The 13,660-nt window shown below is 34.9% G+C and overlaps 1 protein-coding gene across 1 annotated transcript in view; it reads left to right on the top strand.

Annotated features, from left to right (window-relative positions):
• Positions 1–13,660, top strand: part of LOC150105806 (periodic tryptophan protein 2 homolog) — a 203,313-nt gene that overhangs the window by 62,555 nt on the left and 127,098 nt on the right. Inside the window, exon 7 of the mRNA XM_090393595.1 lies at positions 5,255–5,420. Within this exon, the coding sequence (XP_090249721.1) occupies positions 5,255–5,420 (166 nt within the window). The remainder of the gene's footprint in view (positions 1–5,254; positions 5,421–13,660) is intronic.

The raw sequence follows: 13,660 nt of genomic DNA, 5'->3' as shown, positions 1-13,660 counted from the left end.
TTTCATCTCATTATATAGAGCAATCAGCTCTGTCAGTCGGTCACTTTGTGCATTAATTTATTCAACAAGTAAAAGAGAGAATAGAGGCAGAATTCCTGAAAGCCCACCGTTATTCCCTTTTCAGACAGTTAACAGGGAGGGTAGAGCTCTGGTGTATATAATTTCACTATAATGTGACCTCATAGTAACAGACATTTTAACATTATAACTAAGTTTCATTTTAGCTGAGTAGATAGTATCTCTGCTCTGCACCCAGCAGGTCTTGGATTTGAATTGCATTGTTATGTAGATGTTTGTGAATGTCTTTAGGTGGTAGAGGTTTTTCATTGGTTTCTCCTTTAGTTGAAAAGACCTTGATTCAAAGCTCGTCTAGGACCTGAAGAACCTTTAATGGGACTTTTCAGATGAGTTATCTGGTTTCATGTGGAGGTGGAATATTTTTTTCCTCTTGTGGGTTTTTCATTGCACAACAAACAAGCTTGTTTGTTGTGCAATGAAAAAAGAGAACATAGACAATTGAGACACAGTACACTTGTATCGATACTTTAGTTGTTTCAGCTGTAAATACCAACCAGTCCAACCCAACTGATTGCTTTATGAAAACTGCTAACCTGTTTTTTTGGGGCCTCTGTACCACAACTCTATCTAAGATAAGTTGTAAAGTTCTTTTCTAATTTCTTCATTCTATATATGATTCTGTCACTTATGCAATATTTCCACCTTCTATTTTTCTTGGAACTCTCATGTCTGTAGTCTCTAGTCATTGTTCAGCTGGTTTATTTCCAATCCTTCTCTCAAATCCATAAGTTAAAATATGTTTGAGCACTGTCTTGTGTATTGCTAGTGTAATGTTTTACAGATTCACTCAACTAGGTTTCCCACCACATTAGTTTTGTTTATTCTATCTGTTTTTTTTATTTAATATATTTTCATTTTTTTAATTATATGTTTATATATAGTATCCTCTCTCTCTCTCTATGACCACTGGGCATCTACAGATGCCGTATGGTCACTCCGATGCTCGATGATGTTCCACACCAGGCCTCGCCACGTAGTCCTGTTGTTTGCTTTTCTGGCAGCCTCAACTCTCTGAAGATCAGTCACTCCACACATGCCATCCATCCATCTCATTGATGGTCTACCCCTGCCTCTTTTTCCAGGAACTTTACCTTCTATTACTGTTCTGAGAAGTCCTCCTTCCATCCTTTCTATGCAAAATATTTTAACTTTCTTCTGTCAATATCCTTAAGGAGCCTTAAAGTTCTACTAATCTTTTCTAACACCCATTCATTTGTACGCCTTTCAGTATATGATATCCTCAACAACCTTCTGTAACACCACATCTCAAAAGCAGATATCCGTTTCTTATCTGACTTCTTTAGGTTCCAAGTCTTGCATCCATAAGTCGCTGTTGGAAAAACAACTGCATCTAAAATCCTCAACTTTGTTCCCATGGAGATAGATCCATCCTTCCAGATTTTAGACAGGTCTCTGACTGTTGTTTTAGCCATTCCTAACCTTTTTCTGACATCTTCTGAACAGCAATTCTTCACATTAATAATAGATCCCAGGTACTCAAACTTGCTGACTTCCTCAATTCTTTCTCCATTAAGATACACTTGTTTCTCAAGAGCTTCTCTGTTTGTTTTTCCTTTGAGAACCATGATCTTCAACGTATCCTCAACCTCTAATATATATCCTCCAATATATATCCTATATATAGTAACCTCAACATGAACAAGCAAGATTCTGTAAAGGCTTTAACATCATTGATCATATTCATGCAGTAAAACAAATAATAGAAAAAGCAGAATTTATTGATTATGAAAAAGCATTTGATTCCATCAAAACTAATGCAATAATCAAAGCACTCCAGAATCAGGGAGTTCTTGGAGAATATATGGACCTCCTCCAGGAAATATACCACACTGCAACAATCCAACTTCACACAAGTAGCAATAAAATATCAATTGAAAAAGGTATTCGACAAGGAGACTCTCTATCACCCAAAATCTTTACAGCAGTCCTTCAAGAAATATTTAATAATATAAACTGGACAAACCTTGGTATAAAAATTAATAACAGAAACTTAACACACCTAAGATATGCAGATGACATCATAATTTTTGCAAACACTCCAGAAGATCTTAATAGAATGATAGGAATTCTATATCATGAAAGCAGAAAAGTCAGTCTAAAAATAAACAGAGAAATAATTAAAATCATGTTTAGTCATTTTGTAACACCAAAAAACCTAATAATAGAAAACAATTTCTTGGAAACAGTCCTTCATATACATACTTAGGTCATCTCATTGATCTAAACTGTGGACTCCAAAAGGAAATAAATAGGAGAGTTCAACTTGCCTGGGGTGCATTCAGAAAATTGAAAAGCATTTTTCAAAACAATGATGTCCCACTCTGTTTAAAAAGGAAGACATTTAACCAGTGTATACTTTCAGTCATCACATATGGTTGTGAAACTTGGTCGCTAACAAAAGCACTGGCAAATAAACTAACAACAACTCAAAGAAAAATGGAGAGGTTGATGCAAGGCATCACATTAAAAGATAAGAAGCGAAACACCTGGATAAGAAGCCAGACTCGCATCACTGACATCATTCTTCTCCATAAGCGACTAAAATGGAAATGGGCTGGACATCTATCCAGGAGAGAAGATGCACGATGGACCACTATAGTAATGAACTGGATTCCAAAAGAAGGGAAACGAGGCTGAGGACGTCCTAAAAGAAGGTGGAGTGATGAACTGTCAAAATTTGTTGGGGAAAAAAATTGGTCAACCATTGCCAAGAACAGAGAAAGGTGGAAAGAACTGGAGGAGGCCTTCATCCAGCAGTGGACAGAAAATGGCTGAAAAGAAGAAGATATAGTATCCTATTTACCCTAGAAATAGTTGTAGCATTTTTCTCTTGAAACTTCTTATATGCATTTTCCAAATCAACAAAACTTAAAAAAAAAAAAAAACAGATCTTTGTTATATTCCCGTGATTGTCTTAAAGTCAAAATATGATATTAACAACCTCCATTTGGTCTGAAGCTAGCTTGTTCTTCTCCAAGTTTCCTTTCCACAATTTTTGTTAACCTCTTCTCAAGAATACTAGCATAAATCTTACCTGGAACACTTAGTAAGGATATTCCTCTGTCGTTTTCACATTCAGTTTTGTTTCCCTTTTTTATAGATGGGTATTATGAGAACCACTCCACTCATCTGAAATTTGACCTTCTGACCAAGTCTTTTGAATTATACAATGCAGCCACAGTAAACTTTTTTACCTCCATATTTGAGTATTACTTGAATGTTGTCTACGTCTGCTGCCTTTCCACATTTCAGGTTGTTGATGACTTTTTTCATGCTCAAGTAGTGATATGAACTTCGAATAGCATTCCTCTTGAATATTTTCTACTATTCTGTAAAAAAGAGACACCACACACATTAGAAAAAAAGAGAAATATCATTATAGGACACCTATTAAGACACTCAGACTGGACTACAAATTTGATGGAGGGAAGACCTGAACGAAGCTACCAAACTGTTAAACTAACAGCACAAAACAGAAAACCACTATTAACAGTCCATGCTACCCACCAACCAATAGGCTGATGGGAGAAGAAGACTTCTGTCACTGCTTGATTCATTTAACAGCCTTTAAAAATTTTCTTCAAATTTTCATATCACTTTTATAGAATGTTTTCATCTGATTTTAAGCTTTTCAGTAGTCCACCAGAACATTTTGCCTTTTTCCAAAGTTTTCCCGATTTTGTTTAGCTACTTTTATACATTGCTTAGCTTTCTTAAATTTTTCTCTGTATTCTCTGAGAGAATGTTCTGACTTATTTGCCTTTTCCTTGACTGCCTCTTTAACTTTCTGAAGCCATCATGTGGTTCTGATTTTTCTGTCCTCACCGACAGCTTCATCGCTAACCTCTCTGACTGACTCAGTTAATGTTTTCTTCAGAGTCTGTCAGTGAGTCTCCAAGGTTTGGTTCTCATCTTTAGACTGTTTCATTTTTTTCTTGAATCTTTGTATATTTGAGTCTATGTTCACCTCTGAAAGCTGCTTGACTTTGATTCTTTTTAAGACTTTTTTGCATACTTTTCTTTTCTATATGATATTCAATTTCATCTTGCTTGAAACTAATAGTGATCACTGCTTATTTCAAATTCTCTATATATTCTTGTGTTCTTAAACCAAAATAATATCTTGATCTACAGTAATATAGTCAATGAGATTCTCATTTCTTTTGTTTTCTTTCTGTTTAAATTTGTGTGCATCTTTATGTTGGAATGATCTTAGTAATGACTAATTCATGTCCTGAACATTAATCAAATATAAAACTAATAATGATGGTACTTACCATTATTATTAGCTTGACTCTTTTATCCAAATTTTCCTAAAGGCATTTCTCTATAGCTGGTATTTATTTCCTGCTCTGCTGTTTAGATCACCAACAAGGACCATTTTTCCTGTTTATATCAGCTGCATTCTTTGATAACAAAAAAATTCCTCCTTAGTAAAATGAAGACAGACTTGCAGATAAAAGTCTATCTTCAATTACTCATTTTGATGTGTACCCACATTACTCTACTCTACTTGATATTTCCATAAAGTCAAATGATATTAACCATTCAAGAAGATCATTTTCATGTTTAGCATTGAATACTGTAACTATCATTTCCATTTTTCTGATCATTGATGCCTGAATATAACATCTTATCATGTCATGTAAAAAAAACTTCACCTGTTTTTGTCCTCCTTGTTTCAGTAATATTATGAATGGGATCTAGAAAGTTCTGATAAACACCTGGAACAAAAATGATATTAAAGCAACTGATATAACCACAATAAAGAACATACTAGTAGCAGAGTTATGAAGGTATTGTGTTCTTATGTTCTTATATCTTAATATGTTCTTTCATGTGGTTATATCATTTTAATATCATTTTTGTTCTAGGTATTTATCAGAACTTTCCAGACCCCCCCCCACCTCGTTGTTGAAATATTACTTCTGTAATTCTGTTGTTTCACTTCTTTACTGTTAATACTTTTTATGTTGATGGTGCCTATCTTGAGTTCTGTTGATTTTAAGTTGCCATTTGCTCCAGTAACTGACTTTTCATTATTTATCAAGAATAGGATCTCATATCCAAGCTGGTGTTATGTTACTGTTATATGAAAATAATGCTATAAAAATTATCATTCCACAAGTTATGAAAAATTCTTATTTTTGTTAAGATATATACATTGAGCAAAAATGGTCAACTCTTTGTATGGGAATGCACTATTGATGTAGAGGATTTGATTCCTTGGGATAAAGTAAAAGGAACACTCAAAAACAGTGATGATGACGATAATGATGAAGAAGAAGATGTTCACAAAGATTTGCAGAGACAAGTTACAGGTATATATATATATTGATTTATATCTTTTTTGGGGGGTTTTGGTTTTAGTTCACTATTTTGGTTGAGTGTTGCATGTTTTAAATGTCTCTATGATGTTTATTAATAGTGCATTTTTAATAGTGTAAACAAGTTGACATTTGTAGTGTTTTATTCATTCTGTGTAGCTATAAAATGGATACATCTCCAAGAAAATGTTCAAAAAAATGTACTCTTTCTCAGCACACATCTGTGAATCAAAGACAAATTGCCAATGAGTGTGGTGTTGTTTTGGGTACTGTTAATGCAATTTTAAAGATGTTTAGGGAGACAGGCACCTGTTCTCCTGGCAGAAAAGGAAAATTTGGGCATAAAAGGAAAACTGCACTTACTCAAGATCATTTACTATTTAGGAAAAGCAAAATTAATCCAAGATTGTCTGCTGTAGATTTAAATAGAGATTGGGCTGTTGAGAAATGGGAGGTCATATTCTCAGATGACCTTGGACAAAGAAATAGAATTTGTCCAAGGTCAAATTCCTTTGATTTGCAAACATAAGAATAAGCATCGAGCTAAAAAGAAGATGATCTGGGATTGTTTTACAAATGATGGTCCAGGATCACTTGTGCCTGTAGACTCTATGATGAAAAGTGACCAATGCATAAAAATATTGGAGAAAAGCTTGGTCCCACAGATCCAGAAAGACAAAGAACTCATTTTCCAACAGGATCTTACTCCATGTCACATTTCAAAAAAGTGACTGAGTTCCTCAAAAATCACAACATCCAATTGCTCCAGTGGCCTGACATTAATCCACTAGTATTAATTTTTATGGCTATTTTTGCCTATTTTTGTTTAGAAGTATCCCTTTAATGATGTCATTAGCTTTTTGCTCAATTTTTAGGGCATTACTGATGTTTTAAAGATATAGATATATGAAGAAGGGGGTGCTTAAGAGTCAAAGCTGTATAACTGAGAGGAGACCTCCACATAGCCTTTAAAGGAATGCGGAGAACCGACCAGGGCTTCTGACCTAATGTCCAATCCTCACCTTCTCATGGTGCACCCTGTTGGTTATCTACTTTGATACTGAACGAACGAGGATGGGCTGGCAATTTGGGATTTAGCCGACCAAATTGTATTCTTATTGGTTAAACCAAAATAAAAAATGATGGTACAACATGACAAAATTTCATGCCGGCTGGGGCGTCGCCCGGTTAAACAAGGCCCCCGTTGTTTTCGCCAGGGAACCAGGGCGAACAGCGAAAAGTCAGCTACTGGAACAAATCTGAAAACAAACCCCAACTCAACATCACCAGAGTTAAAGATCGGTACTATCAACGTAAGAAGCCTGAATGGCAAAGAAATGGAGCTAGCTGAGGAATTCGATAAGTACCAGATCGACATAATAGGGGTGACTGAAACAAAAAAGACCAAAACTGGTGAGATCTTTCTGAGCAATAAATACAAAATGTTATATTCAGGCAATAACAATCAAGGAAAAGAAGGAGTAGCCATAGTATTCAACACAAAATATGAGGCTAATCTTCTTGAATGGCAGTCAGTCTCAAGTAATGTGGGCAAATATGAGAATGGGGAACTGGACAATGAGACTTATTTGTGCCTATGGTCCCACAGAAGGTTCTACTAAGGTAGAAGTGGAGGAATTTTTTGAGGCTTTAGAAAAAGCAACTGACACAATGAAAAAGGAAAAGTTGGTCCTTGTTGGGGATCTAAATAGTAGAGTAGGAAATGATTGTGAGACATACAAAAATATTTTGGGAAAATTTGGAGAAAAGAGCAAAGCTAATAATAATGGCAAATATCTGTTGGATTTCTGCTCAGGACATGGACTGGTTATTACTAGCACCGTGTTCCAACATAAAAATGTGCACAAATTCACATGGAGAGAAGAGGCTAGGAATAAGAAAAGTCTCATTGACTATGTTATTGTTGATAGTGATGTTTTCTCCCTGGTGCAGGACACCAGAGTGTACAGAGGATTTGAAATTGGAAGTGATCACTATTTAGTCTTGAGCAGGATAAAATTGAATTTTATATTGAAAAGAATAACATGTAAGAAAGTTTTAAAGCGAATAAAAGTTGAGCAGCTCTCAGATGTAAACTGTAGACTAAAATACAGAAATATTATTGAAAAGAAAATGAAAGAGTTTGAGAACAGGAACCAAACCTTGGAGATTCAGTGGCAAACTCTGAAGGAAACATTGATTGATTCTGCCAGAGAGGCATGTGGTGAGGTTGTGTGCAAAGATAAAAAAATCAGAACTCCCTGGTGGACACAGGAAGTTAAAGAAGCAGTGAAGGAAAAGAAGAAAGCATATCAAAAGTTCCTGGCAAATAAGTCAGCTTTTACTCTTACAGAATACAGAGACAAATGTAAGAAAGCTAAACTGTGTGTAAAACTAGCTAAACAAAAGTCATGGGAGGACTTTGGCAAGAATATAGAAAATAAATATCAAGAAGGTGGCAAAATATTCTGGAGGTTGTTGAAGAAGCTTAGGAATGGAGGAAAGAGTGCTGTAAAAGGAATTAGAGATGATAAAGGTGAAATGAAAACAGGAGAAAAAGATATCCTTGAAGTATGGAGGAATTACTTTGAAAAACTGCTAAATGAAACAAGCAGTGATGACAGCACAGTGATAAAAAACACTGACCAGGCATGCAGTCAGGAATACATATCCATACTTGAAGTAGAAAAAGCCATCAAAGGCTTGAAATGTGGAAAGGCAGCAGGAGTAGATGATATTCGACCAGAAATGTGCTGAAGTATGGTGGTATAAGAGTCTTGCAGTGGCTGCACTGCATAGTTCAGAAAGCCTGGACAGAGGGACGAATTCCCGATGATTGGAGTAGAGCTCTCATAGTACCCATATATAAAAAGGGAAATAAAACTGAATGTGAGAATTACAGAGGTATTTCCCTACTGAGTGTTCCTGGCAAGATCTATGCAAGTATACTTGAGAAACGGTTGAGAAGAATTGTGGAAGAAAAGCTTGGTGAAGAACAAGCTGGATTCAGGCCAAATAGAGGCTGTCAGAATCAGATCTTCACTTTACGACAAATAGTCGAGAAAGCATGGGAATATAACAAAGATCTGTATTTAAGTTTTGTCGATTTGGAAAAGGCATATGACAAGGTGCCAAGAGAGAAGCTATTCAATACGCTGCAGTTATATGGTGTCAATGGGGCATTATGTCAAGCAATACTTAGTCTTTATTTGAGTTGTGAGTCAGCAGTTAGAATTGAAGGAAGTACAGGAAGATGGTTTAATGTTAAATCTGGTGTGAGACAAGGATGTACATTATCCCCTCTGTTATTCATTATCTATATGGATCACATTATGAAGGAATGTGGTATTAAACCTGATATCAAAATTGGAGATGTTAATGTCAGCTTTTTGCTTTATGCGGATGATGTTATGCTTCTAAATAAATCCGCTACAAGTCTGCAAGATTCTCTGACTAAATTGAATAGCTGTTGTAATAGATATGGTATGAAGGTCAGCAATAAAAAGACAAAGACAATGAAAATAGGCAGAATCATTGAAAATGTCAACTGTGTTGTGAATGGAGAACCTGTGGAACAAGTAAAACATTTCAGCTACTTAGGCATAATTTTTACTGAAGATGGTAAACTAAATATAGAAATAGACAACAGAATCAGCAAAGCTGGTATCGTGGGAAGTCAATTGAATAAATTCATATGGAATAAGAAAGAAATTAGTCAGAACACTAAATTAGCTGTATACAAGACTGTGTTCAAACCAATTTTAACTTATGGATCTGAGAGCTGGGTCAGAAGTAAAACACTTGACCAAAGACTAGAGACTGCAGATATGAGAGTCCTGAGAAAGATTAGAGGCGTGAACAGATGGCATCAATGGCAATATCATATTAAAAATGAGGATATTAGGAAAGAACTTGACATTGTCAGCATCCAGGAATGCGTTAGCAGAGCTAATCTCAGATGGTATGGTCACTTAAATAGAATGGGAGAGGAAAGATTAGCAAAACAAGTGTTCTCTGCCAGGTTGGCAGGAAAACGACCCAGAGGAAGACCAAGATATAGGTGGATTGATACGGTACAAAGTGCCTTATACGATAGAAATATAAGATCTGATAATGTTGGAGTCTTGATAAGTAACAAACTGATTTGGAGGAAAATTGTACATAGGAAGTTAGTAATGATGTAATTTTTTCATGTAGTACTGTCATATCCTGTACACCCCTTGAGGGTACATGGCAGGAATTTGATGATGATGATGATATATGAAGAATATAAGGAAGGAATAATTTTGGACATACCTTTGAAGGATGTTCCTGGTTGTCTTCTTATTGAGTGGCATCTGGCTTATGGTGATATTACTGAAGTATTACAAGGAAGGGGGGGGGGTTGTGAATGTGGAGATAGAGACATGGGAGAATTGCTGATAAGACATGGAATGTGAAATTTAACTCGGGTTGAGGGTGGGGTGTGAATTCTTTGGGAAGAAGGTGAAAGAAATATTTTGGGAAAGGAGGATAGAATATGATGAAACAAGATTAGGGGTGGGAGTAACAGGGTGTGAGCCGTTTTGACTGTGCGTCATCTTTGGAGCTTGTGGGAAAAGTGGAGGCTCTGTTATTTGGTATTTTTTGTCTTGGGCGTATCTGTGTTGTTTTGTATTGGTTGAAGTTGTGACTTAATTTTTATGTTTTTGAGCATCAACACTCAGAGATTATATAGAGCAATGAACTTTTATTGAGTTTTTGTCACATTTTGTGGCTGTTGTTTCCGATATTCTAAGCACTGTTTTGTTTTCCTGTATGTCTACTATTAAGGCTTTGTCGATTTGTAGGGTATGCTTCTGTTCAAAAGCATGGACTGCTATTTCTGTTTTTTCCTGTATTTTGTATTCTGTTTTTCTTTTGCTTATTACGTTTCTTATTGTTTAGATGTTCTGGAATTGATATATTAGTTATGGAAGTGTTCCTGTAGTCTTGCCCATAAAGATCTGTTCATGGAACCTGTGTAGGTGACGTCACAGTCTTGTTGACAGGGAAATTTGTGTACCACATTGTGGTGTTCTAGTACTTCTTTGTATGTGTGAGATTTTGTAGGTTTTAGAAGTATTGTCAATTATTGGTAACAAAAATTGACAACAGATACACCTAAGATAAAAACACAAGCCAACATGACATAGCCTCCACTTTTCCACGAGCTACGAAGACGACACAGTCAAAATGGTTCCCATCCCATTACCCCCACCCCTAATCTTGTTTCATCATATTCTATCCTTCTTCTTTCCCAAAAAATTTCTGTCTTTCATCTTCTTCCCCAAGAATTCACAGCATATCCTTAAAATCCAGGTTTTAAATTTCACATGCCTTGTCTTACCTGCAATTTTCCAACATGTCTCTATCTCCACATTTCCACCCCCCCCTTTTTTTTTTCCTTTCAATCATACTTCAGTAATGTTGCCATATGATGGATGCCACTCAATAAGAAGACAACCACGAACATCCTACAAAGGTATGTCCAAAATTATTCCTTCTTTATATTCTTCATATATCTATATCTTTAAAACATCAGTAAGCTAATGACATCATAAAAGGGGTACTCTTAAACAAAATAGGCAAAATAGCCATAAAAATTAATATTTATATAGAGGAGTAACATGGAAAATTTTCCAGAAATAATATCTATAATAACTGGTGTTTTGTAATCCAACAATCCCTCAACCATTGGCTCTCTACTCAACCCCCTCAAACCACCTCCCTTCTCCCACTCATATAACACATTTAAATAATATTCACATAGCACTCTGTCGTGGGATCATGACATAGCACAAGTCTAATGTCATGATCTCACAGCATGCATTCAACGATTGGATCAACTTCATGAAATAAGTATACAAAAAAAAAAACCATACTAAAATACATTTCTCAAAAATTACACGTTAAATTCCTTAAAAATTGTCTAGATCATAACATCACCCCATAATTCATAATAGTATGTGGCAACAAAACAATTCCCAGATATAAAATAATTTGTTATCATGCATCCTGAGCACTTATAAAACAGGCCCTGAATCAGAGATTTCAAAAGGAAAAATAGACATACAAAAAAAATTCGCCAAACAAAAAAGCAGACTAAAAATATTATTAAGCCCCAATGAATGGACACTTTTTTCTTAAAATATCCAGTTCACATATCAACGACTAAATTTAATTGAAGCTTGTCATGCAAAAATATTGAATGCCCTAACAGACCATCATAACAACAAATGTGCAGTTTCCAACACTTCAGATAACACCACCATACAACCTATGCCAAACAATTCAATTATAAATCTATCAAATTATAACCTCAAACCTGATGAAACTACCATCCTAAACAAGGGTCTAAACTTCCCAATATGCTCAAAATATGTCCAAACAAAGACATTATTATTGAAAATCAAGCCAAACTAGAAACAGACCCAAACAAAGAAGTAATATTTCATAAAATAAACAACATCTTAAATAGCGAAATAAAAATACAACCAATGTTACCCCAAACCTACAAAATGCTCTGATATCATTGAAAAAGAACCCAGATATATCGATCGCAAAAGCAGACAAAGATGACACAGTAGTCATCATAAACAAAACAGATTACCACAACAAAATAATAGCTATTGTAAATTATCAAAATGCATACTAAAAAGTCCTAAATGATCCTACCCCCAACCTCATAAAATAAATTAACAACACACTACATGTTTAAAAAAAAACCAAAACAAGATAGGTAAAATAACAATGAAAAACACAACACCCCCACACCACACATACTCCACATATATTCGGACAAATTAAAACCCATAAAGATGATTACCCAGTATTCCCAATAGTCTCATACAAAAAAAATACCACATCACCATTATCAAAATTCTTTATAAAACTACTTAAACCATTACTAACCAAGTCAAAATCAATTATAAAAAACACAGACAACCTATTTCAAAAAATAACAAAACTAACTCTATCCCATGATGATGGCCTCATCACGGGTAGACATCTTACATAAATTACTCACAGAAGACTACACCCTAGGATCATGACCAAAATTAACACCCAGCGACATCGTAAACCTGATAAAACTAATAATCTCAACAAACTTTTTTAAATTTAACAACATCATCATCTATCTTAAAATTTTTTTTGACTCCCTGGGCCAAAATATTAGCAGACAATTAACTGAATTGTTCCTATCACATATAGAATCACATCTACTCAATCAACCCCCCCCCCCCCAAGAATCATCTTTTACAGTCGATATGTGGACGATATTTTATTCATTGGAGAGCCAACATGCATCATCACTTTACAAGCATCTCCCTTCGACTTGAACAACAGACTAAAGTTCACTATAGAAATAGAGCATGAAAAATCCATAAATTTCCTAAACCTCACATTAATTAGAACAAACAACAAAATAGCTACAAAAATATTCCACAAACCCACACATATCAGAAATTTCCTCCACTTTAACTCATATCATCCTTTTTTATCAAAAAAATCAGTCATTCTAGCACAGCTTATAAATGCATACAAATTTTTGACTACACATAACTATCTCAACATGGAAATAAAGAATTTAACACAGATTTTTAAAAACCAAAATTATCCAACACAGCTAATAAATTATGCCAACAAAAGAGTGAAAACAGTCAAAACAATCCAATAACCAAAACAAACTTCCTAACACAAAAAAAAAAAAAAAAAAAATCATTAAACTGCCATACATCCAGAACACATACAAAGCCTACATATATATTTTTAAACACACTAATTATAATTAGTGTTCACCATGAACCAAAAATCGGCAAGACCTCTATAACCTACAAAATCTCACACATACAAAGAAATACTAGAATACCACAATGTGGTATACAAATTTCCTTGCCAACGAGACTGTGACATCACCTACATAATAGTTTCCACGATCCGATCTTTATGGGCAAGACTACAGGAACACTTCTGTAACTGCAACATACCAATTCCAGAACATCTAAGTAATAAGAAACGTAATAGCCAAAAGAAAAAAGAATACAAAATACAGGAAAAACACAAATAGCAGTCCATGTTCTTGAACAGAAGCATACTCTGCAAATCGACAAAGCTTTAAAACAAAACAAAACAGTGCTTAGAATATCAGAAACAATAGCCATAAAATGTAACAAAAACTCAATAAAAGTTTACTGTCCTATATAATCTCCGAG

This window comes from Typopeltis vanoorti, chromosome 6, assembly GCF_054136105.1.
Source record: "Typopeltis vanoorti isolate ZY-2024b chromosome 6, IOZ_Tvanoo_1.0, whole genome shotgun sequence".
NCBI classification, from domain to species: domain Eukaryota; kingdom Metazoa; phylum Arthropoda; class Arachnida; order Uropygi; family Thelyphonidae; genus Typopeltis; species Typopeltis vanoorti.
The sequence above is the reverse complement of the archived record's forward strand: the minus strand, read 5'-3'. Positions and strand labels throughout refer to the sequence as shown.